General features: G+C 48.4%; 2 protein-coding genes across 2 annotated transcripts; both read right to left on the bottom strand.

The window, feature by feature from the left end:
• Positions 1-4966: 4966 nt before the first annotated feature.
• On the bottom strand, positions 4967-5908 carry LOC101942823 (olfactory receptor 52D1-like). Its single transcript, XM_005314634.2, has one exon. It carries the CDS (start codon positions 5906-5908, stop codon positions 4967-4969), a length of 942 nt encoding a protein of 313 aa, XP_005314691.2.
• An 11425-nt stretch (positions 5909-17333) lies between these two features.
• Positions 17334-18281, bottom strand: LOC103307279 (olfactory receptor 52E2-like). The gene has a single exon (XM_008177904.2). It carries the CDS (start codon positions 18279-18281, stop codon positions 17334-17336), a length of 948 nt encoding a protein of 315 aa, XP_008176126.2.
• Positions 18282-23535: the final 5254 nt, after the last annotated feature.

Below are 23535 nucleotides of genomic sequence, written 5' to 3'. Positions count from 1 at the left end.
GTGGGGGATGGGCAGATGGGGGATGGGCAAATGGGGGATGGGCAGCTCTCCCCCCCCGTCTCCTGAGAGAGGCCCACAGTGGGGACACCCAGGCAGTGTCACAGCCCCTAGGCAGGGGACAGGCACACAGAAAGGATGACTCCCTCCCTGCCATTGTGGAGATGGGGCCCCACTGGGCAGAGCCAGGGCACAGCTCACAGTTAATGACACAATATGGCTGAAGCCAGTTTCTGTCCACAGAGGTGTCTGTTAAACCCCAGAGGGCAGAGCCAGGAAAGGGAATGTAACTGAGTGGAGGCACCTCCAGGAGCAGGGCACTCAGCCCCCTCCATCTCCTGGAAGGGAGCTTGGAGGTCTCAACCCCAGGGCTTTCAAAAAGTCACTGCACAGGCTAAGCTCCCGTCATGCCCCCAAGTCTCCTACCCCTTCACATGTGTGGGAGAAGGTCCCAGGTGTCCCAAGCCTCTGGCAATGACTGTGCAGCTGGGGACGCTTCCCTAGGGCCAAGGGAGGCCCACCTCTGGCAGGGTATTGCTCACAATCCCCGCTGGAGGGTTACATCTCCACAGCCGAGGGGGTATCTCAGTACCGGTCAGCAGGGTGCCACGTGGGAAGGTACTTCCCAGGCCTGAACCTGTTGCTTATATCTGTGTTGTTGCTAGGATACAGAATCTCAGGCTGTCTATTGATAGTTTAGATGTAACTAACACCAAGTGACCATGGGACTAATAAAGGAATGCTTGTGGGGAAACTGAGTTGTGGGAAACTGTACAAAAAAAGTTAGGAAAACAGTCTTCAACTGAGACACTCACTCCTATGCTTTCCCCATTGCAGCCCCGTGGCTCCCTGAGCTCCAACCACCTGGATGCACATGAGGCCCCCTAAGCAGCTGGGAGACCATGGAAGATAGGGAGGGTGTCTGCAGGGACCAGAGAGCCAGGGGGAACAGTGTGCGGAGATGCTGGAAAATCCTGCTCTGGGCAGGGGAGGGTTTATGGGGCTGGACAGAGATGCCACCCACCCACCATGGCTCCTGTTCAGACTGTGACCTGGCAGGTCGCGCTGGGGCCCTTTCACTCCAGTTTGTCCCATGTTTCTGGGCAGGGCCAGCTCCAGGCACCAGCTTACCAAGCAGGTGCTTGGGGCGGCCACTTCGGAGAGGGGCGGCATGTCCAGCTGTTCGGCGGCAATTCGGCAGACGGTCCCTCACTCCTGCTCGGAGCAAAGGACCTCCCACTGTATTGCCGCCACAGATCGCGATTGCGGCTTTTGTTGTTGTTGTTTTTTTTTTGTTTGGCTGCTTGGGGCGGCCAAAACCCTGGAGCCGGCCCTGGTTTCTAGACGCTGATGGCACAGGTGGGCTGGGCTCAGAGAGGCCTTTATAGCATTGCCCCGGGAGCTTCAAGCCAGACAGGAGTCATTGGAGAGCCCAAAGCTTCCTCTTGTGTGCCAGAGAAAGAGAGTGCTTTGCTGTGGGATTGCTGTGTGCACCCGGGACACAGACACAGACCCCTACACAGCATGAAGAGTGACAGGAAGGGTGTCCCAGGCAGCTTTCTTAACTCAGGCCTCCAAGCTAGGCATTGTCCCCTTGGACTTTGGGGCTATCTGAGAGTGTGACAGATTGGCTGTGATCTGCTTATCTTCCCTTTACTGCAGAGGAGCTGTCCAGGGAGACTGAGTCTCTTCCTCCCCTGCAGTGCACAGATCCCTCATTAACTTGCCACTAGGAAATTCCACTTTCTGTCCCAGGACTTAATGCAGCAACTGGGCAGGGCTGCTGGGACAGCAGGTGGGTTGCACAGTGTTACGGGCAGACAGTTTATTGCATAGGAATAAAGGATAGAATGACAGAAACCTCTATGGGAGACACAAATTACCCTGGGAGCATGTAGCAAAGCGACGACTCACCGGCGCAGCGCCTCCTGCTGGTTGTTCTGGGAATTAGCTCGATTCCAGCCTGGAGCGCCCTCTGTAGGCTGGTGGCTCACCTGCCTCAGACCCCAGTGTCCCTCCAAGACCCCAGTGCCCTTTTACCTCGGGGTTGTGCCCCAGCAGTACCTCCACACTCTGGGTCTGTCCCTCCCAGGGGAACCCCCAACCCTCTAAACCCACCTTGCCTCAGCGGCTACTGCCAGTCATCATCTAGCCCCCGCTCACTAGAGCAGACTGCAGTCTGTTAGCCACTCATCATCGGCAAGGGGGTTACGACCTGCTGCCTTTGCCTATTCCCGGGCCACACCTCTGCAGCTCCAGTACCTCCACAGGCAGCGGCGGCTCCAGGCACCAGTGCTCCTGCCAGTCCCTGTGAGGGCAGCGGTCAGGCAGCCTTCGGTAGCATGCCTGCGGGAGATCCGCCGGTCCCTCGGATTCGGTGGCAATTCGGCGGCGGGTACGCCAAAGCCGCGGGACCAGGGACCTCCCGCAGGCATGCCGCCGAAGGCAGCCTGACTGCCGTGCTTGGGGCGGCAAAAAAGCTAGAGCCGCCCCTGTCCACAGGCCTTGACCAAGGCCTCAGCCTGGGGAGTTGCCAGGCTGGAGCATCCCAGCTCCTCTTGCCCTTTTCCCCAGCACGGCTCTGATCGGGTACCTCTTTCCCAGGCAGCCAACCCTTCCTACTCCAGTTCTAGAGGGAGACTCCTCAACTCCTAGTCCACAGCACCTTTTATCCAGGCCAGCTGTGGCCGGACTAAGCCAGCCACACCTGTGGCCAGCTATTCACTCAGCTGTTTTCCCCAGCCACAGCCCTCTCCAGGCTGCTTTTACCATTGGCTCCCCAGGGCAGCCCTCTCCCAGGGGTGTTTTAACCCCTTCAGGGCCGGAGCGGGGTGACCACCACACTACGGAGCAAGACTGGGGTGTTCCTGCAGAAGCAAAGGGCTGGTCTGGGGTCTGGCCACAGCAACGAAAACCAGAAGGATGGGCTGTGTCCTGGGGAAAAGTGTTTACACTGGTGCCCAGGCGTCACTGAACTCTTCAAACAGTAACTGGCCTGAGTCCCTGAAAAGGGACAATCCAGATCCCTGGACAGGGAGAGAATCCGTGAACCTTGCTACTAAAATCCCAGTGGTAGTGACCTTTCTCAGTGGGGGATACTCCAAGAGGAGAACTCTGTCCCGCTGGCTGCCCTCCAGGGGATCCAGTTGTCGGCACACATAGACAGCCCCTAAAAGAGGGGGGAGGGAGCCATCCCTTGTGCACGCTTTTATACACAACTATCAGTAATGGGGAGGCAGCCTTGGGTGGAGCTTAGTAAAGGTTCTCAGGTGGAGGGGGCTTTCCTGTTGGCATGATGCCTCACTAACTCCACCCCTTCCCTAGAGCGCGCAGCCAGGGTGTCCAGGTTGTGTCGCCTGCTCACTCCAGAGCATTGCCATGGCACCAGAACAGCGGCTAAGGGCTCAGTGCTCTCTGGGGCCTGCTCCTTGTATCTGAGGGAGGCTGGTACCTAGGAATCTCCTCTACTGTAGCTAGCAATGGATTGCCAGGGAGGTGATGTCCTGCACCGAGCACCCAGTACAGCGCAGCTCTGGCACAGGGGAAGGGAAACTGCCTTGTCTCCTAGGCTGGGGTGGGTAGGTGGAGGGGAGCACTAGCTCAGCACAGCATGTAGGTGAGCAGTAATGGTGTCAAGCCGTAGTGTAGCCACTGCTGAAGGCAGGGACTATTTGGTTTGGGAAAGAGGCAACTGAGGGGGGATATGATCAAGGTCTGTACTGTCATGAGTGGTGTGGAGAAAGTAAATAAGGAACACATAACACAAGAGCCAGGGGATACCTAATAAAATTAATAGGCAACAGGTTTAAAAAACACCTAAGGAAGTATTTCCTTACACAGTGCACAGTCAACCTGTGGAACTCTTTGCCAGAGGATGGTGTGGAAGCCAAAAGTATAACAAGGTTCAAAAAAAAAAAGAACTAGATAAATCCATGAAGGATAAATCCATCAATGGCTATTAGCCACTTTTATCAGGGATATAGCCCCCTGCTCTGGGGGTCCCCACACATCTGACTGCCAGAAGCTGGGACTGGATGACCGGGGATGGATCACTGAAAAATTGTTCTGTTCATTGCCTCTGACGTCTCTGGCACTGGGCACTGTTGGAAGACAGGAGACTGGGCTGGATGGATCATTGGGAGCCTTCCCAGCCCCTTCCCAGCCCCCTCCCCGCCTCCCTACAGCAGCCCGCTCCTTCCCAGCCCCCTCCTCCCTCCCTCCCTACAGCAGCTCACTCCTTCCCAGCCCCCTCCCACCCTCCCTAGAGCAGCCCGCTCCTTCCCAGTCCCCTCCCCAACTCTCTACAGCAGCCTGCTCCTTCCCAGCCCCCTCCCAACCTCCCTAAGGCATGTTATTAAAAAGCCTGACCCTGAAAGAGAACTCCGTGGCTGCAGAAGTGACCAAGCGCTGGGGACAGCAGTTTCTGCTCCATCGGGAGCGAGGGCTAGCACAGCAGAAAACTTGGAAATTGCAAACACTGCTAGAAAACTGGTAGCTGGATCTGTGTCTGGATACCCACCCAAAGCCTGGGACAGGATCAGGCCAGGACGATGGGAACCCTTTCCAGCTGGGACAAGAGGGGCATGGTGGGAGGAGAGGGGCATGAGAGGCATGAGAGGGCACATGGTGGGAGGAGAGGGGCAAACAACTGGGCATCAAAATGCACAGATTGACGCTCATGGGGCAGGGACCATCTCTAGCTGTATGTCGTACAGCGCCTCGGACAATGAGGCCCTGATTTCACTGTGGCGAGTGAAAATGATGAGTGAGAACCCTAGAGCCATGAAAAGTCGAAGCCGTGTTGTGCTGCAGACCCAGAAAAAGGTATTTATTAGCCCTGTTGCTCAGCAAGCCTGAGGTGGCTTTTCACATTAAGGGGGTGACTGAGCCATCTGCATCCCCGGCCTTGCTGGCCCTCACGTCACCTGCACGGACCTTGCTCCCCAGGTGCTGACCCGAGCTGTGGGTTTCAGGATGGTTTGATGCCCAAGACGTGGAGCACCCTCTGCCGGATCCGCGGGGTTCTCACCCCATAGATGATGGGGTTCAACATGGGAGGGAAGAGAACGTACATGTTTGCAATGAGGATGTGAATGTGGGGAGCCACATGGCCAAAGCGGTGGGAGAGGAAGGAGAAGAATGCAGGAGTGTAAAACACCAGCATGACACAGATGTGGGAGCCGCAGGTGCTCAAGGATTTGTGCCGTGCATCCTTGGAGGGGAGGCTGAAGACGGCCCGGAGGATCAGGATGTAGGACAAGACAACGAGGATAAAATCTAACCCCGCTGTTAGAAATGCCACAAGCAGACTATAGGTTCTCATGACCGTCGTGTCTGCACAGGCCAGTTTCACCAGTGCCATGAACTCACAATAGGTGTGAGAAATCACATGGGTCCTGCAATATGGGAGCTGCTTCAGCAGGAATGGGTGAGGGCCCAGTAACACGGCCCCCCTCATCACAACACCCAGCCCTAGCTTGGCTACAACCCGATTGGTGAGGATGGCCGAGTGTCGCAGCGGGTTACAGATCGCAACATAACGATCAAAGGCCATGGCCAGCATGAACCCAGACTCCATGGTAGTAAGTGAGTGAATCAAAAAAATCTGGGCCAGGCAAGCATTGGTGTGAATGGCATTGTTCCTGAACCAGAATATGCAGAGGATTTTGGGCACGGTGGTGGTGGAGATGACCAGGTCGGCGAGCGCCAGCATGGAAAAGAAAAGGTACATGGGCTCATGGAGGCTCGGCTCAGTCTTGATAACAGCCAGGAGGAGGCCGTTCCCCAGGAGGGACAGAATGTAGATGGAGCAGAAGGGGATGGAGATCCAGACATGCGCCGCCTCCAGCCCCGGGATGCCGTGGAGGATGAAGGTGGAGGGGTGGAGCATGGTCCAGTTGGAAGTTGCCATGGTGGGGCTGGTTGGGCATGTTCAGTTCCACGGCATGGTGGCTTCCTGCCCCTGTAACTAACCATTAAAACAATCGTTAACCATCTGATGGGAACATGATAAGGTGGTGTTTTGTCACCATTAGTTCTTCATGTATCCTGAGCTAATGGCACATGAAGAGTGAGTCACAAATAGCCTATTCCTGGCTCCCACACTGCAGCCATTCCACCCTCATTACAGAGGCTTTTAGCGGTAAGTGAGGGCTCCGTAGCAGTTCAAAGCTCTGTTTCTTTTTCTCTACACTCCTCTCATTAGATGCTCTATGAACTGTCCATGAAAAACCTGCCTGAAAATAGACTCATCAGGCTCAGTCCTGAGCTGGCGTAAATGGGCAGACAGCCATTAGAGTTGTACCATTTACACCAGCGGGAGATCTGGCCCATTGCCGCCAGCTGAAAGAGAGACCTGATTTTAATGGTTTTGACTAATTGTGCAAAGCCTCCTGAATACCAGCAGCAGGGGAGGGAGGGGATGGAAAGTGATGTGAGGATTACCATTCACCATTCACGTGAGTAATGGGTGTGGATGACTCAGCCCTGATACTTGTGGGACAGTGGTGGCTAATTAGTCCCTTGGAGGGAATTCAGCAAAGAGGATGGCATGGAGTGGGCCCGGGAGGCTCAGCTGCCCTTCTGGTCCATAGAGGCAGCCTCTGTTGGTCAGAGGTGAGGCCTAGTGGAATGGCTTGGGGGATTGTAGATTTGCTCCCCTGTAGCTTTCTCCAAGACTGTCAAGCCAGCATCAATTCCAGCAATAAATTCATGTGAGAAGAGCAAACCCCTGATTCTGCTGTGTCTAAAGTCTCTTTTTGCAGGATTAACAGCTAGAGTGAAGCTGCCCTGCTTGAGTGTCAGGAGACGCAGAACTGAGCCCGGCGTATTCCTGGGAGAGATGTGGCCATTCTCACGGCCCTGCCTTTTGGAGGAAGGACGCAGGAGGTTTATACCAGAGGTCTGACCTGGGAGCTCTCTGAGCCCAGGAGTCCCATGGACATTGACGGGAGCTTTGCCCACAAAGTGCCTGAAGGATTGGGACCTAATGATTTCATGATGAGAATGCAGGGCACGCTTGCCAGCTTTCCCTCCAATGACGTTCTCGCTCCTCCATCTAGTGTCTGTGGGTTTGTCAACAATGCAGCTGTAGATGTCACTCCCAGCTCTGAGAGAGCCAGGAAGCTAAACAAAGCAGGGTAGCCTTGGTGGTGTGGGGGCCAAGTTCAAGCCCATCAGAACCCCTAGCTGTGTATTTGGGAGGCTGGCCTGTCCCACTGTTTGCTCTGCGACAGCTACACTTCCATTTTTAGTGAGCAACCTGGGTCAGATTTAGTGCGGGTACGACTGCCTGAGTTGGGAATTACACCTCCAGATGTCGCCCGCTTTGCTCGAAGGAACCTTTTGGTAACTTTACTCCACACTGTCAGGACTAACGGCACCAGCATTCACTGCTCAGCCTATAATGAGTGAGCCATGAGCAGAATTCTGCCCATTATCCAAGTGCAACATATTAGTGGTTTTGCACATGCTAGGAGAACTTCCACCAGCTCCCAGCCTGGGTTTTCCGGGGTCACTGGGTGCAAAGTAGAGGCTGGGGCTCGTGTATACACGGGGTTGCATGGGTTTGACGAAGGGTCAATTTTGAACGTATTCAGTTAAATTGGTGCAAAAGACTTTGTGGACTTTTTGATTTCAGACTAAGAGTGGCTTATTGCAGTTTAGTTTAAGAAGATTAGGGAGAGATTTAAGCCACAATAAAAGTGTCCACACAAGGATTTGCATCTGTTTAACTAAACCATTTTAGTTAAAATGGTGCAAGTCTATGGGCTTATCCTCCTCTACAGTGCTTCTCCTGCCTGTGTAGTTAGTCCATCGCTGCAAGAAGTGGTAGCTATGTCAAGTGAAGACATAGGGATGTCTACAAGGGGGCTTAGGTCATTCAGCTGGTGCAAATCTGTGTTAGGCCTCCTTTATTTTGATTCGGGTTAAGCTGATTGGGAATCAGTCTAAGCTAAACTGCAGTAAGCCCTTCTGAACGTGAGATAAGAGCATCCTCAGAGGAGTTTGCACCAGTTTACCTAAATTGGTTTAAAACTAGTTCAACTTTCTCATGTAGACAAGGCCTCAATTAAGAAGCAGTGATGCCCCAACCCGGAGGCTGCCTGTCACTGGAGGGAGAGGCAGAGAGCTTGTCCTGGAATCGCAGCCTCCTGTCACATTTTGGAAGAACCCATTTCTATTCCACTGGGCTCAGGGGTGGGACACTCCCAGGGCAAAGATGGCCGTCAATTCTGGCCTGGAGGAAATTAGAGAAATGAAAACTGATAGACCCGTTTCCATGCCTGACAATGCAAACAACCAGCCAAGCATTCCCATGGCATGTCTGCTGCCCAAAGCATGCACCTGGACCCATGCTTGTGGCTGGGGTCTCAGGAAAACCAGGTGCTCTTCAGACTCCCTCTTGCACCGTCAGTTCCCCTGGGAGTAAAATGAGGATCATACTACACCGACCTCCCGGAGGGTGGCAACGCAGGATCCACCAGTGCCCGAGCTAGGTTCCGATGAGCACTATGGACACGCCCATTCATAAATCACTGCCCCCGAGCCTGGAAGTGCAAGAGAGCCATCTGCTGGCAGAGGAGTGTTACAAACCTGTAAGACACTCCTAGGAGTGGGTATTGCTTTGGGGATTTCTCATTTAACTGACTGGTATCTCAACACTCAGGCAGACAAACAGCTTCTTGTCAATGCCTGGGCTGGCTGCGACAGAGGGCTCACTCCATCCCAAGTGAGGGGTAATTTGTATGTGCTGCAGTTAGATCTGCGCATTTCAAAGCTTGGCTAGAAACTATTTGTGATGAGACCTCCATTGTCCTTTGAAGGTAGGACAGAGAGAGAATCGAGCAGAGTTTCTAATTACGGCTTCTGAGTACTGCTGTACTACAAATAAGTAACAGGAGATGAACCCCAGAGACAGCCCTGCTGTCACACACACAGGGGATATGGACCATTCACACACCTTGTGGGAGAGCAAATTCCCAGCAGATAGAAAGTGAAGCACAGAGGCCGTTGCCAATGCATTGAACTAATCCCACGTTTCAAGGGGCCGTTGTGTCTGAATGATACTCTAACCATAACCTCCCAGCCAAATTCTACCTTCAGCCAGGTGCAAGTGGTTGCTGTTAGATCCAATGGGACATAGGCGGGAGACATTTTGTGAGAGCAGAATCAGACCCTTAGAAGGATCAACATGGTCACATACTATCAAACCGACAATGCTGCCCAGAATATCCAGGGGTCTTTGCCACACAGGGGAGAGCTCGGAAGCCTACAGAATCTCTGTTACCTGAGGTTGTCAGAACCCCTAACAGGAGCAACTTAACTGGGGCAACTTAACTATTTCACTTCAGGCGCTGTAAGGAATAAATTCACAGGAATTCTGAGATTCTGTTTGATCGAGGAGTAAGGCAAGTCAGCATGCTCTTGTCTAACACTGCTGTTTATTAGATTTAAACATACACTGACATAAGCAATAGGTTTAGAACAGCCCAAATATTTACGTATATTCTGAGACGGTATTGAGTAATGAACAACAGATCAGCGCTGGCCAAATGCTTCCCTGCCGGGGAGTAAAGATGTCAGGAAAATGTCTCTCCCGGGATAGGTCCCGAGGACTGCTCCCAAGTACACTTCATTATTTAAACTTTTTTATAACTAACTTTTACAAAACATACAGGTCATAGTTATTACTATTTAAATTTGTTAATACACTTTTATTATTAGGGGCATCTAGACTTAAGGATGTTTATTTACATATTTTTATGATTTTTAGATGTTTACTTTTTTTAATACTGATTAGGAAAAACTGCCAGTCCTTCTGACCTTGCTTCTGAAAGCCTGTCTTCAAGTTAATCCTGAACTATGTTTTTCTTCTATTTTAATAATTCATAATGGATGAGTGCACACAATAGTGTTGCAATTAGTTTGATAACATTTGCGGGTGTATACATCCCTTAAATCCAGGGTAACATCACCATGTGGGAGAGGGAAATTCACACTGAATTCACATTTCCCAGCCAAGCCCCACTGAATAACCCTGCCCCTTCTGAGCAGTCAAAGGGGAATGAAACTGTGAGGCTCCCCCAAGCTACAGAGTTGTAGCCATGTTAGTCTGTATCAGCAAAAATGAGGAGTCCTTGTGCCACCTTAGAGACTAACGTATTTATTTGGGCATAAGCTTTCCTGGGCTAAAACAGTTGACAAGACGGTGTGAGTAACAGTAGGGGAAAATAGCATGGGGAAACAGTTATTACGTTGTGTAATGACCCATCCACAAACACCTTTTTGTCAACTGTTGGAATTGGGCCATCCTGATCATCACTAAAAAAGTTTTTTTTTCTCCTGCTGATAATAGCCCACCTTAATTAATAACTCTTGTTATAGTTGTATGGCAACACCCATCTTTCATGTTCTCTCTGTATATATAACTTCCTACTGTATTTTCCACTGCATGCATCTGATAAAGTGGGTTTTAGCCCACGAAAGCTTATGCCCAAATAAATTTCTTAGTCTGTAAGGTGACCCAAGTACTCCTGTTCTTTTTTCCTCCAAGCTAAGCACCTTTCCTGCAGACCAATCTTCCAGACATGTGTCTCTCACAGCTCTCTCCCCAAACCCTGAGCCTGACCCTATCTCAGCTTCCTTGGCCTGGCACAACCTGCGGGATCCCCTCTCACCCGTCTCAGCTCTGTGCTTCCTCTGGGCTGTTATGTGGGGCAGGTGCCACTAACCAGGGCCATTTCCGGGCTCCAAAGCCCTGCACTCACCCAGCTCCTGCGCAGCAGACAGGGGCTGCCCGGGCCAGCGGGAGGTGTCCGGAGAGTCTCTGTGAAGTGCTGGAGGAGCGCTGGGCAGGGCGGTTTATAGCCATCACTGTGAATCCCAGCAGATTTTTTGCCTCACCTGCGCAGCTGCAGCTCATGAGGGAGCGTGAGAATGACAAACAGTCCCCTGCTTTTCCCCTCCCTGGGCATATGGTGCCCCGAGAGGGCTGGGGAGGGTGACGGGCCAGAGGCAAGTGGAGACAATGGGAAAAGCTCATTATTATCAAACAAATTAAAAGCCATGCAGGGTTTGATGAGGGTCATGAACTCTAGGAGCCCGTTCAAGTGCTGTACGTTCCTGGAGTCATTCATAGATCCATCCGTAAGAAAATCGCTGGCTGTGGGTTGGTTGCAGAAACCACAACCTTTGATAGTTGCTGCGAATTTGAGTGGCATTGCGACCCCATCGGCCAGGGTTGACGTCTCCCCCTACAAATTATGTTCATCAATGTGTCTGACAATTTTGTTCTTTACTAAAGTTTCAGCCAGTTTACTCGGTAAAGACGTCAGGCTTACTGGCTTGTAATTGCTGGGATCACCTCTATTAGCCCTTTTTAAAAATGTGCGTAACATTAGGTATCCTCCAGTCATTTGGCACAGAAACTGATTAAAATGATAGGTTACAAATCACAGTTAGTAGTTCAGCAATTTCACATTTGAGTTCCTTCAGAACCGTTGGGTGAGTTATTATTTTCTAAGTAAGACTATGCTATTTACATGCATATATCACCTTGTGTCTGAGGTTCTGATTATTGGCACTGTACTGATATCTTACACATGTGTTGTGCTCATGGGTAACACCTACCAGGTAGAATTTAAATTAAGGCCACACAACTACATGTTGATGGCCCATCAAGGACAGTTATCCCTCACAATGTGAGTCATCAAAGCATGTGAGGACATGTTATATGCTCATGTGACCATGGACTCCACCTTGGGCCAATAACTTTCCACAAACAGAGGCTGTGGGCTTTGTTTGGGGCAGTAAAATTCCATGCACAGGACAGAGGAGGATTAGGACCAGCATGACCATTAGGTAAGATCTGAGTTATATATTGGCCTGGCTATATAATAAATAAATAAATTAATGGAGATATCCCATCTCCTAGAACTGGAAGGGACCTTAAAAGGTCATTGAGTGCAGTCCCCTGCCTTCACTAGCAGGACCTGATTTTGCCCCAGATCCCTAAGTGGACCCCTCAAGGATTAAACTCACAACCCTGGGGTTAGCAAGCCAATGCTCAAACCACTGAGCTATCCCTCCCCCCATATGGGGGATCTCCTGGGATTGGAAGGACCCTATATGTGGTTGAAATTGGTTTTCACTAAATGCTCATCATGGAGTCTGTGCCATTGCACTCTATATGTTTCTGGAAATATGCTTATGAGTGTAAATATGACATAACTGGAATATGCTTTATGCTAGATATGCCATGTAACATAACTTTGCAAACATTATGATCTGCTGCATACAAATAGGATTAATATATTCATGAATCATTTTTATATCTGGAGTTATGAGCATTGGCTCTATGCTTGTATTTGAAGAGTTTGCTGTACGAAACACATAAGGGATTTTTGGCGAACATATGGTGTAGGGTACATTCAAGAAATCATAAGTATTTAACTCACAATGGACTTTGGGAGACACCAATCCACATCTGAGCTTTCCTGGGAACGTACAAACTAACATGTAAACAATGACGTTGGCCTGCAACGGATTCATTCATGGACGTTTGACTTGCCCATGTGGCTACAAATTCCATCTTGCTGCTGTGATTTTTCACAGAAGAACAAAGGGGTTTCCACCCACAAGAGAGAGAATGTAAAAGGCCCTGGAAGCCTCTCCATTTGGTCTTCAGCTGGCTCAAGAGATGGCCTCTCCACCCCAAAGAGATGACTGAAAGAAACTGGAACATAGGACTGTAACTATGGGGGTGTGGGTGATTGCTGGACCCAGGCCATAAACGAAACCTTTGGTCTGAAAAGCATTGTACCTGAGATAACACCTAGCATGAGAAGTTAGTATTTGTAACTAGATCCTTAGTGAATTAAGTTAGCCTTGCATATTTTGATTTATTTTACTTAACTTACTTTTTTTCTGTCTGTTTTTACTTGAAACCACTTAAATCCTACTTTGTATACTTAATAAACTCACTTTTGTTTATTAATTAGCCCAGAGTAAGTGATTAATACCTGGGGGAGCAAACAGCTGTGCACATCTCTCTATCAGTGTTATAGAGGGCAGACAATTTATGAGTTTACCCTCTCTAAGCTTTATACAGAGTAACACACATTTATTTGGGGTTTGGATCCCATTGGGAAGTGGGTGTCTGGGTGATGCAGACAGGAACACTTGCTAAGGATGTCTAGCTGTCTGGCTCAACAAGACAGGGTTCTGGAGTCCCAAGCTGGCAGGGAAAAGGGGCTCACAGGTAGTCTCAGCACATCAGGTGACAGTCCCAAGGGGTCTCTGTGACCGAACCCTCACAGAGTCCGGTGGCCGGGTGGTGATCCGAAGGCTGGGATGCCTCAGGAGGCGGCATTTGTGGCTAGTACTTCACCAGTGCAGTTCCCTGTAAGCTGCACAATGGCTGCGCAACAGCCTTCTTAGCACCACACAGGTGCTCCAGGAACCCTCCTGGGGGACCTGCTGGGGTGGCCTGGCCTGGACCCAGCTGTGGCCAAGGTGTCTGTCTCCTGGCCTGAGCTCAGCCCCGGCCTGCACTTGCTCGGAAGGGGTGCCTATCCTCCAGCCCCAGGCCCAGAGTTGCCATAGTAGGGAAAGGGCATCTCCTCTCCCCCAGCCCAGGTACTGCTGTGGGGAGAGAGACCTGGGGGGAGTCCCCTGTCCCTGACGTAGCCCCAGAGCATGTTCCTGAACCCCAAATGCCTCATCCCGGCCAGACCCCAGAGCCTGCACCCCCAGCTGGAACTCTCACCCCAAACACCCAACCATCTGCCCCAGTCCTGTGCTCCTCATCTCTACCCCCTCACCCACCCCCTGCCAAAGCCCTCACACCTCTTCACCCCAACCCTCTGCCCCAGCCATGAGCCCCTCGTCCATGGCCCCACCCCAGAGCCTGCACCCCCAGCCAGTGCCCACCGCCCCACAAACCCCAACCCTCAGCCCCACACATCACCATCATATTGCTGCACATAACAAAATTCATTTTCCACTTGGGTGGGAAAAATTAGAGGGAACACTGGACCAGTGAGACAGAAATTTACATTTCTTGCTGGCTTGGTATAATCTAATGATAGAATAACCACCATTCTGGGGTGCATCTGCCCTATTTCTCAGCAGTTTGTCTTGAATTTGGCATCCTGCGCTGTGGCCCACTGATGCATGGTGACAAATGGACCACTGACAGATGCTCACTACTCACAGAGGGTATCCCCCTTTTACAGATGGGGAAACTGAAGCAGCAGGAAGGGGAGTGTTCTGAGCCGGGAACATAATCCATGAGTCCCTAGCTGCCAATCCCTTGCTTAGTCTCTCTCAGACCTGGCTCAGACGGTCCATGCAACATCACAGAGGCCTAGTGCTCTCTCTCCCTTGGATTATCGAGTGAGGAAATCTCCCCTGATTTCAGCGGGGCTGCACCCACTTCCAACAGCTGAGGGTTTGGCCCAAGACATTTAACTAGAGTCATAGAGTCATAGACTTTAAGGTCAGAAGGGACCATTATGATCATCTAGTCTGACCTCCTGCACAATGCAGGCCACAGAATCTCACCCACCTACTCCTGTATCAAACCCTTAACTTATGGCTGTGCTATTGAAATCCTCAAATCATGGTTTAAAGACTTCAAGGTTCATAGAATCCTCCAACAAGTGACCCGTGCCCCACGCTGCAGAAGAAGGTGAAAAACCCCCAGGGCCTCTGCCAATCTGCCCTGGAGGAAAATTCCTTCCCGACCCCAAATATGGCGATCAGCTAAACCCTGAGCATGTGGGCAAGACTCACCAGCCAGACACCCAGGAAAGAATTCTATATAGTAACTCAGATCCCACCCCATCTAACTTCCCATCACAGGCCGTTGGGCATATTTGCCACTAATAGTCAAAGATCAATTAATTGCCAAAAGTAGGCTATCCCATCATACCATCCCCTCCATAAACTTAACAAGCTTAGTCTAGAGATATCTAGAGATAAGGCATCAGCAGAGACCAGTGAGCTGGGAGTGAAGAGGACCAGATCTGCCATGTATTCGCTGGGTGACTTTGGCAGAGCCGATGATTATTATTTCTAGTGGGCTGCTACCGCAGAGTGGCACGCTGCACTGATTTCGTTCCTTGCAGCACATCGGAAGGGATGGTGTCCATAACCTCTGTTTGCCAGGAGCAGTGAATGGGTGATAGGAGATGGACCACTTGATGATTACCTGTTCTGTTCCTTCCCTCTGGGACACCTGGCACTGGCCACTGTCGGAAGACAGGATACTGGGCTAGATGGACCTTTGGTCTGACCCAGTCTGACAATTCTTATGTTCTTATCATTGGCCTCTATGCAGTGCCTACCGGTAGCAACCTAGATAAAGAGCTTCTAGATTCACTGATAAAAAGCATCATGCAGAGTATATGCTATGCTCACATTCAGCGCTCAACTTCCAGCCCTAGGAAACGGGTGCTGTCAAGGCTGTATCCCCACTTTGAACCTTAGGGTACAAATGTAGGGGCCTGCATGAAAACTGCTAAGCTTAACTACCAGCTTAGCTCTGGTCCCGCTGCCACCATTCCCAATTGGATTCCCCCCCTGGGAAGCCTTGAGAAACCTTTCACCAATTCCCTGGTGAATACAGATCCAAACCCCTCGGATCTTAAAACAAGGAGAAATTAACCATTCCCCTCCTTCCTCCCACCAACTCCCGGTGAATACAGTTCCAACCCCCCTGGGATCTAAAACAAGGAGAAATTAATCATTCCCCCTCCTTCCTCCCACCAACTCCTGGTGAATACAGTTCCAACCCCCTTGGGATCTAAAACAAGGAGAAATTAACCATTCCCCCTCCTTCCTTTCACCAACTCCTGGTGAATACAGATCCAATCCCGTTGAATCTAAAACAAGGAAAAATCAATCAGGTTCTTAAAAAGAAGGCTTTTAATTAAAGAAAAAGGTAAAAATCATCTCTGTAAAATCAGTATGGAAAATAACCTTACAGGGTAATCAAACTTAAAAAGAGCTCAGAGGACTCCCCTCTAGTCTTAGATTCAAAGTACAGCAAACAAAGATAAACACTCTAGTCAAAGGTACATTTACAAGTTGAGAAAACAAAGGAAAACTAACACGCCTTGCCTGGCTATTTACTTACAAGTTTGAAATAGGAGAGACTTGTTTAGAAAGATGTGGAGAACCTGGATTGATGTCTGGTCCCTCTCAGTCCCGAGAGCGAACACCCTCCCAAACAAAGAACACAAACAACAGCCTTCCCCCCCCCCCCCCCCCAAGATTTGAAAGTATCTTGTCCCCTTATTGGTCCTTTGGGTCAGATGCCAGCCAGGTTACCTGAGCTTCTTAACCCTTTACAGGGAAAAGGATTTCGGAGTCTCTGGCCAGGAGGGGTTTTATAGTACTGTACACAGGACAGCTGTTACCCTTCCCTTTATAGTTATGACAGGTGCCCTGTAGTTCCTGATAAGATGCCATGTACGTGTGTAAATAGCTGGCTTATCTCCCTCCCTGTCAGTTACCAAAGTCACCCCGGCCTCTGCCCAGAATCCCGCCTTCCCAGCTAACACAGGGGCTGATCCTTCCACCTCTCTCAGCTGCTGTCCTCCTCGCTTCCAAGCTGATCCCTTGCCCTGGCCCCGAGGCCTGGCTCAGGGCAAAGGGTTCCCAGCCCATTCCCATTGCAGGGACCCTGCCTGCTACAGGCCCCCAGCCAGGAGGAAAAAAAAGGAGCTTAAAGCTAAAGAAATAAGCCACACAATGGTCTCTGCCCTCAGGACTTTTTAGCTGAGGTTTAGGGCCCACCAGCTGTATGATGCACAATCTCGCCCACCCACCACATAGTCCTGCTCCAACCCTCAGTTGCCTTTATACGGCTTCCTGGCTTCTCTCTCTGCTCCTGACTGGCCTGTCAGCCCCAGCGCTGTGTCTTAACAGCACAAACCACAGGCTGCAGCAGCTCCCATCACAGCCCCGGAGCAGAGGGAGCCCAGCTGGGGAGGACTAGGGAGGAGGAAGGTAGAGATGATCCACCAAGTGATGGGGGAGGGGAGGAGAGGAGAGAGTGAGAGGCAGAGCTTTGCGGGAAAAGGCACAAAAGTGGAAGGGGCTTTGAGGGAATATGTGGGGCCTCTGGGATCCAGTTACAAGCAATTAGAAAGGGGGCAACCCAATGAGTTCTACATAGACCAATTCCCCAGTTTGTCACACTGACACAGCACAGTAAGATCAGGAAAGGGTTGAATGTCACTTTGACTGTCCAGTCAATGATTCAGGGAAGAGGGCCCAGCACCATGTCACCAGCCAGCTCTGCAGGGCCAGAGCACCAGGAGAAAAATTTAGGTCCGTTTATGAGCAAAGATCCGGAGCACCCTGCTCCTGATCTGTTTGGTCCTCACCCCATAGATGATGGGGTTTACCATGGGGGGCACCAGGAGGTACACGTTGGAAATCAGCACATGGAAATACAGGGAAACATTGTGGCCAAACCGGTGCATGAGAGAGGAGAAGATAGCTGAGCTATAAAAGGCTAAGATGACACAGAGATGAGAGCTGCAGGTCCCAAAAGTCTTGAGCCGGGCGTCCTTTGTGGGGAGGCTGAAGATGGCCATGAGGATCTGGGTATAGGACATAGCAATAAGAAACACATCCACACAGATCACAGAGAATACAACAAAAAGGCCGTAGTAACTATTGATGCGGATGTCGGCGCAGGCCAGCTTCACCACGGCCATGTGTTCACAGTGCGTGTGGGGGATGATGTTGGTTCTGCAATATGGCCACTGCCTAGCCAGAAGGAGATAGGGCAGAACGATTGTGCTGCCACGCAACACCACAGCCAGGCCGATCTTGGCCACCAGAATGTTTGTCAGAGTGGTGGAATATCTCAGGGGGTGGCAGATGGCCACGTAACGATCCAAAGCCATGGCCACGAGGATCCCAGACTCCATCACTAAGAAAGAGTGAATGAAGTACATCTGGGTGAAGCAGGCACTGAAATCTATCTCCCTGGAATTGAACCAGAAGATGCTCAGCGTTTTGGGCAGGATGGACGTGGACAGAACCAGGTCGGTGACAGCCAGCATGCAGAGGAAATAGTACATGGGCCCATGGAGGCTCGGCTCCCTCTTTACAATGAACAGAATAATGAAATTCCCAAAGATGGCTATGGTGTACATGGTGCAGAAGGGGATGGAGATCCAGACGTGGGCTGCCTCTAGGCCAGGAATGCCCAGCAGGATGAAGGTGGAGGGGCTGGTGAAGTCAGTTATGTTGTATTCTGACATGCAGTAGGGTCCAACTCTGAGGCAGAGCAGTGTTTCTTGCATGTACCGTATGTTCCCCTGACTTCCTGTATGTACCCAGGGTCTAGAGTGATGGTTGCAGTAAAAATGCCTGGAAGGAGACACAATATTAATATGAGACTACATGCACTACTGGAGGATGTTCTCATGGGGGAAGGAGAATGGTCACTCCTCACACACTGAAAAATGACATTGTCATTATTCAGAGAAATGAATTATGAAGAACTGACCCTACTAATGCCAATTCCATATTTTATGGTCCTCTTTGTGTCAGTAATTCCTACACATTGTGGTGCGGGAAATCTTAATAGGCACCAGCAGGAAACACGAGTGTGGATACTGGTTATCCATCGTTGTTTCTTAATTCAATGAAACTCAGGCTAGAGAATCCATGGTATAGGTAGTTCCCCATTCACCCAGTTGCTCAAAAATTGAGAGTGAAAAAAACCCCAAATCTTTGCCAAGACATGTGCCGGGGGATACATCCCAACTAGAGCACAGCTCAGGGAAAAGACCTGTGTGTCATTGATAGCAACTCCAAGGAAACACCTACTCATTCGCAATTGTAGCCAAAATAAAGACAATGTTAGGAAGTCTAAGGTATGGGATGGAGAATAACCTGCTCTGGATACGTTCTCAGTTTTGGCCATCCATTCCCTATAAATGATTTAGCAGATAGAAAGGGGATTTTTGAAACAGGCTATAGGAATTGGGGAGGCTGCCATATGCAGACTGACTGAACAGTTTGGGAATGTTTAGTTTAGAGAAGAAACTAAGAACAGGGCCTATGATAGAGGATAGCAAAATAAAGAATTCTGAACCAGTACCATGTATATATGCTTAATGTTTTAAAAAGATTAATTCCCCTGAGCACAGGCAAATTATCAGCAAAACTGTTTTGGAGCAAAAATTTAGACAGAAAAATTGGATGGAAAATTGCGAATCATTTAAGAAAAGTTTATTAGATAGTTAAAAAGCCACATTTTCACAGTCAAGAAAGTGCACACCTTTTTCTAAAAGCCCATTTCAGGGGCAAAATGAAGGCAGCAATTTTGGGGTGGGTGGTAAGCAATATATAACAAATGGGAAAAATAGAAAATATCAAGCAATAGAAATTGGAAGTTATGAAAATTGATAATGGATGTTAAAGATATCAGGGAAAATCCACACTTGGTAGGGCTAAGAATCACAAAAAGGAAGTTATTAAGTATATAAAGAGCAAAAGAAATCCTATAAAAGGTTTAGGCCAATTCCTAGATGGTGAAAGAAAACATGTTAATGTAGCTGAAAAGGTAGAAGTGTTAAAAATAGTTTTGTTCTTGGATCATATGCAGTGATTAAGTACTTTCCAGTTCAGTAGCAGTCAAGGAGGAAGTTAAACAGCATCTATGGTAGAAACTCAGAGTTACAGACACCAGAGTTACGAACCGATCGATCCATCACACATCTCATTTGGAACCAGAAATACGCAATCAGGCATCAGCAAAGCTCCCCCACCCCCAAGGCAAATACAGGACAATACTGTGTTAAATGTAAAATATTTTAAAAAATGAAAGGTTTTTTTTTTTTAAAAGGATTTGACAAGGTTAGGAAACAATAAAAAAACTGGCATGGGATTAGTTCCAAAAAAAGGTCTAGGAACATAATTAATGCCAGCCAACCACAAAAAACAATAACAGAAGATGTGGAAATGGCAGAAGTGCTTAATTACTTCTTTGTTTTGGTTTTCATGAAGAAGGTTGCCATAGAGAATGCCGGTGAAAATGGGGTAGGTTTAGTTGCTAAATTAGGGAAAGAACAAGTTAAAAGTTACTTGGACAACTTAGATGTCTTCAAATCACCAGGGCCTGAAGAAATGCATCCTATAATACTCAAGGAACTGGCTGTGGAAACATCTGAGCCAATAGCTATTATATTTGAAAAGTCATGTAAGACAGGGGAGATTCCAGAAGACTGGAAAGGAGAACATATAGTGCCTATCTATAAAAAGAGATTTGGTATATCTAGACTTGGTCAGAACAATTCATGTCAAACCAACCTGATAGTTTTCTTTGACAGTGTAACAAGGGGGATGTGGTAGGGGGATGTGGTAGATGTGGTATATCTAGACTTTCGTAAGGCTTCTGATACATGACCTTCTCATTAAGAAACTAGGGAAATACAACCTAGATGGAGCTACTGTAAAATGGGTGCATAACTGGTTGGAAAACCATTCCCAGAGCATAGTTATCAATGGTTCACAGTCAGGCTGGAAGGGCATAATGAGTGGGATTCCACAAGGATCAGTTCTGGGTTCGGTTCTTTTCAATGTTTACATCAATGATTTACATGACGGCATAGAGAGTACACTTATTAAGTTTGGAGATGATACCAAGCTAGGAGGGGTTGCAAGTGTTTTGGAGGATAGGATGAAAATTCAAAATGATCTGGACAAACTGGAGAAATGGTCTGAAGTAAATAGGATGAAATTCAATAAGGACAAATACAAAGTACTCCACTTAGGAAGAAACAATTAGATGCACACATGCAGAATGGGAAATGACTCCCTAGGAAGGAGTACTGTGGAAAGGGATCTAGGGGTCATAGTGGACCACAAGCTAAATATGAGTCAACAATGTAACGGTATTGAAAAAAAAGCGAGCATCATTCTGGGATGTATTATTAGGTGTGTTGTAAACTAGACACGAGCAGTAATTCTTCCACTCTAATCTGTGCTGATTAGGCCTCAACTGGAGTATTGTGTCCAGTTCTGGGTGCCACATTTCAGGAAAGTTGTGGACAAATTGGAGAGAGTCCAGAGAAGAACAACAAGGATAATTAGGGGCCTGGAAAATATGACCTCTGAGGGAATATTGAAATAATTAAGTTTGTTTAGTCTAGAAAAAAGAAGACTGAGAGGGGACATGATAACTGTTTTCAAGTACCTAAAAGGTTATTACAAGGAGGAGGGAGAAAAATTGTTCTCCTTAACCTCTGATGATAGGACAAGAAGCAATGGACTTAAATTGCAGCAAGGGAGATTTAGGTTGGACAATAAGAAAATTTTCCAACTGTCAGGGTGGTTAGGCACTGGACTAAATTGCCTAGGGAAGTTATGGAATCTCCATCACTTGAGATTTTTAAGAGCAGGTTAGACAAACACCTGTAAGGGATGTTATAGATGGTGCTCGGTCCTGCCATGAGTGCAGGGGACTGGACTTGATGACCTCTTGAGGTCCTTTCCAGTTCTATGATTCTATGGTTTATGGAAAATATGGATAACTGGTCTTGTTAAATTAAACTGATTTCATCCTTTACTGAGAGTACACATTTGGTTGATCAAGGGAACTGTGCAGTTGCAATAGACTTCCATTTCTCTGAGGCATTTTATTTAATAGGGGAAAACATTCACATTAAAAAACAAACACTATAAAGTATGGAAATGCTAAATGGACTAAAAACTGGCTAACTGACAGATCTCAGAAAGCAGTTGTCAATGGCCCACTGTCAGGAAATGATGGTTTTCTAGTTGGATTCTGCAGGAATCAGTTCTAGGCTGATGCTATTCAATATTTTTGTCAATGATTTGGAAGGGCCCATGCAAACATATTTTCATACAGTCAAATGCAAAGTTAAGCTTCTCAGAAGAGGGAATGCAGGCCCAACCCACAGACTAGGGCACTGTATTATGGAACACAGGGACGCTGAAAAGGATTTAGGGGTCATTGTGGACAACCAACTCATCGTGAGCTCCCAGTGTGATGCTGTTGCCAGAAGGGCTGATGCGATCCTTGGATGCCTAAACAGGAGAGTGGTGAGTTGGAACAGGGGAAGGATTTTACCTCTGCACATGGGTTCCACATTTCAAAGAGGAAGTTGAAAATTGGAGAGGATGCAGAAAAGAGCCCCCAAAATGATTGCAGGCTGGAAAAAATGCCTAACATAGAGAGACACTTTAACACATCAAAAAGACAATCAAGCAAAGACTTTCATGGGGAGAAAGCCTTGGGTAAGAATAGGCTCTGTAATCTAGCAAAGAAAGGCAGAGCAAGGAAGCTCAAGACAGACAAATTCTAGCTGGAAATAAAGGCCAGATGTTTAGCACTGAGGATGATTAACAATTGGAATAAACTGTGAAGAGAAATGATGTGTTCTACAATTCCCCATGTCTGCAGATCCAGACTGGATGCTTTTCTGGAAGATCTGCTTAATGGTTTATCTACACTTAAAATGTCACAGTGGCGCTGCCATAACGTTTTAGTGTAGACACTACTTTCACTGATGGCACAGTTCTCCCATCAGTGTAGGTAATCCATCTCCCAAAGGGATGGTACCTAGATTGGTGGAAGAATTTTTCCATTGACTTCTTGAAAAGAAACCCTAAGCCAATGTTAGGTTGCATTAGCAGAGGTACGTGCAGGTCCCGGGACGTGCTAGTACTGCTCTAGTCTGCTCTGGTTAGGCCTCAGCTAGAATATTGTGTGCAATTTTGGTCACCAATGGATATGAATGATGTAGAGTAGCTAGAAAAGATTCACAGATGAGAAACAAAGATGACCAAAGGGATGTAAAACAAGCCATACGAGCAAAGACTGAAGGAACTGGGTATATTTAGTTTGGAAACGAGATTAAGGGGAAGACATCACAACAGTCTTCAAATACTTGAAAGGCTGCCATAAAAAGGAGAAAAGTTGATCTCTCTTACTACAGAAGGCAGGAGAAGAGGCAATGGGTTCAAACTACAGCACAGCAGATTTAGATTAAATCTCAGGATAAACTTCCTAACTGTAAGAACAGTAGGACAATAGAACAGATGCGCAGGGAAGTAACAGAAGCTCCTTCACTGGAGATTTTCCAAAGGAGTGTGGATAGCTATTAGTCTTTGATGACTAAGAAACAACAAATCCTGCATCTTGGCATGGGGTTTGAATAACTGACCCTTGCTGTCTCTTCTTTGGGCTCAATACAGGAGTAACTGGGTGAAGTTTAATGACTTATGTTATACAGGAGGGCAGACTGGGTGATGTAATGGTCCCTTCTGACATTAAACCGTATGGATATATTGATAAAGAAAGTAGATCAGGCATTTATATTTACTCCATCTCATAACACACGAACAAGGGAACATTCAATTACATTGCAAGTCTGAACATATAACACTGATTAAATTAAATTGTTTATATAATCCATATTTGGCCTGTGGAACTCCTTGCCACAGACTTTATTGGAACAAAGAGCTTAGCTGAATGAGATTCAC

Source organism: Chrysemys picta, chromosome 1 (genome assembly GCF_011386835.1).
Source record: "Chrysemys picta bellii isolate R12L10 chromosome 1, ASM1138683v2, whole genome shotgun sequence".
NCBI classification, from domain to species: domain Eukaryota; kingdom Metazoa; phylum Chordata; order Testudines; family Emydidae; genus Chrysemys; species Chrysemys picta.
The sequence above is the reverse complement of the archived record's forward strand: the minus strand, read 5'-3'. Positions and strand labels throughout refer to the sequence as shown.

Coding starts and splice junctions, on each gene's coding strand:
- LOC103307279 (XM_008177904.2), bottom strand. CDS start 18,281: ATGTCAGAATACAACATAACTGACTTCACCAGCCCCTCCACCTTCATC.
- LOC101942823 (XM_005314634.2), bottom strand. CDS start 5,908: ATGGCAACTTCCAACTGGACCATGCTCCACCCCTCCACCTTCATCCTC.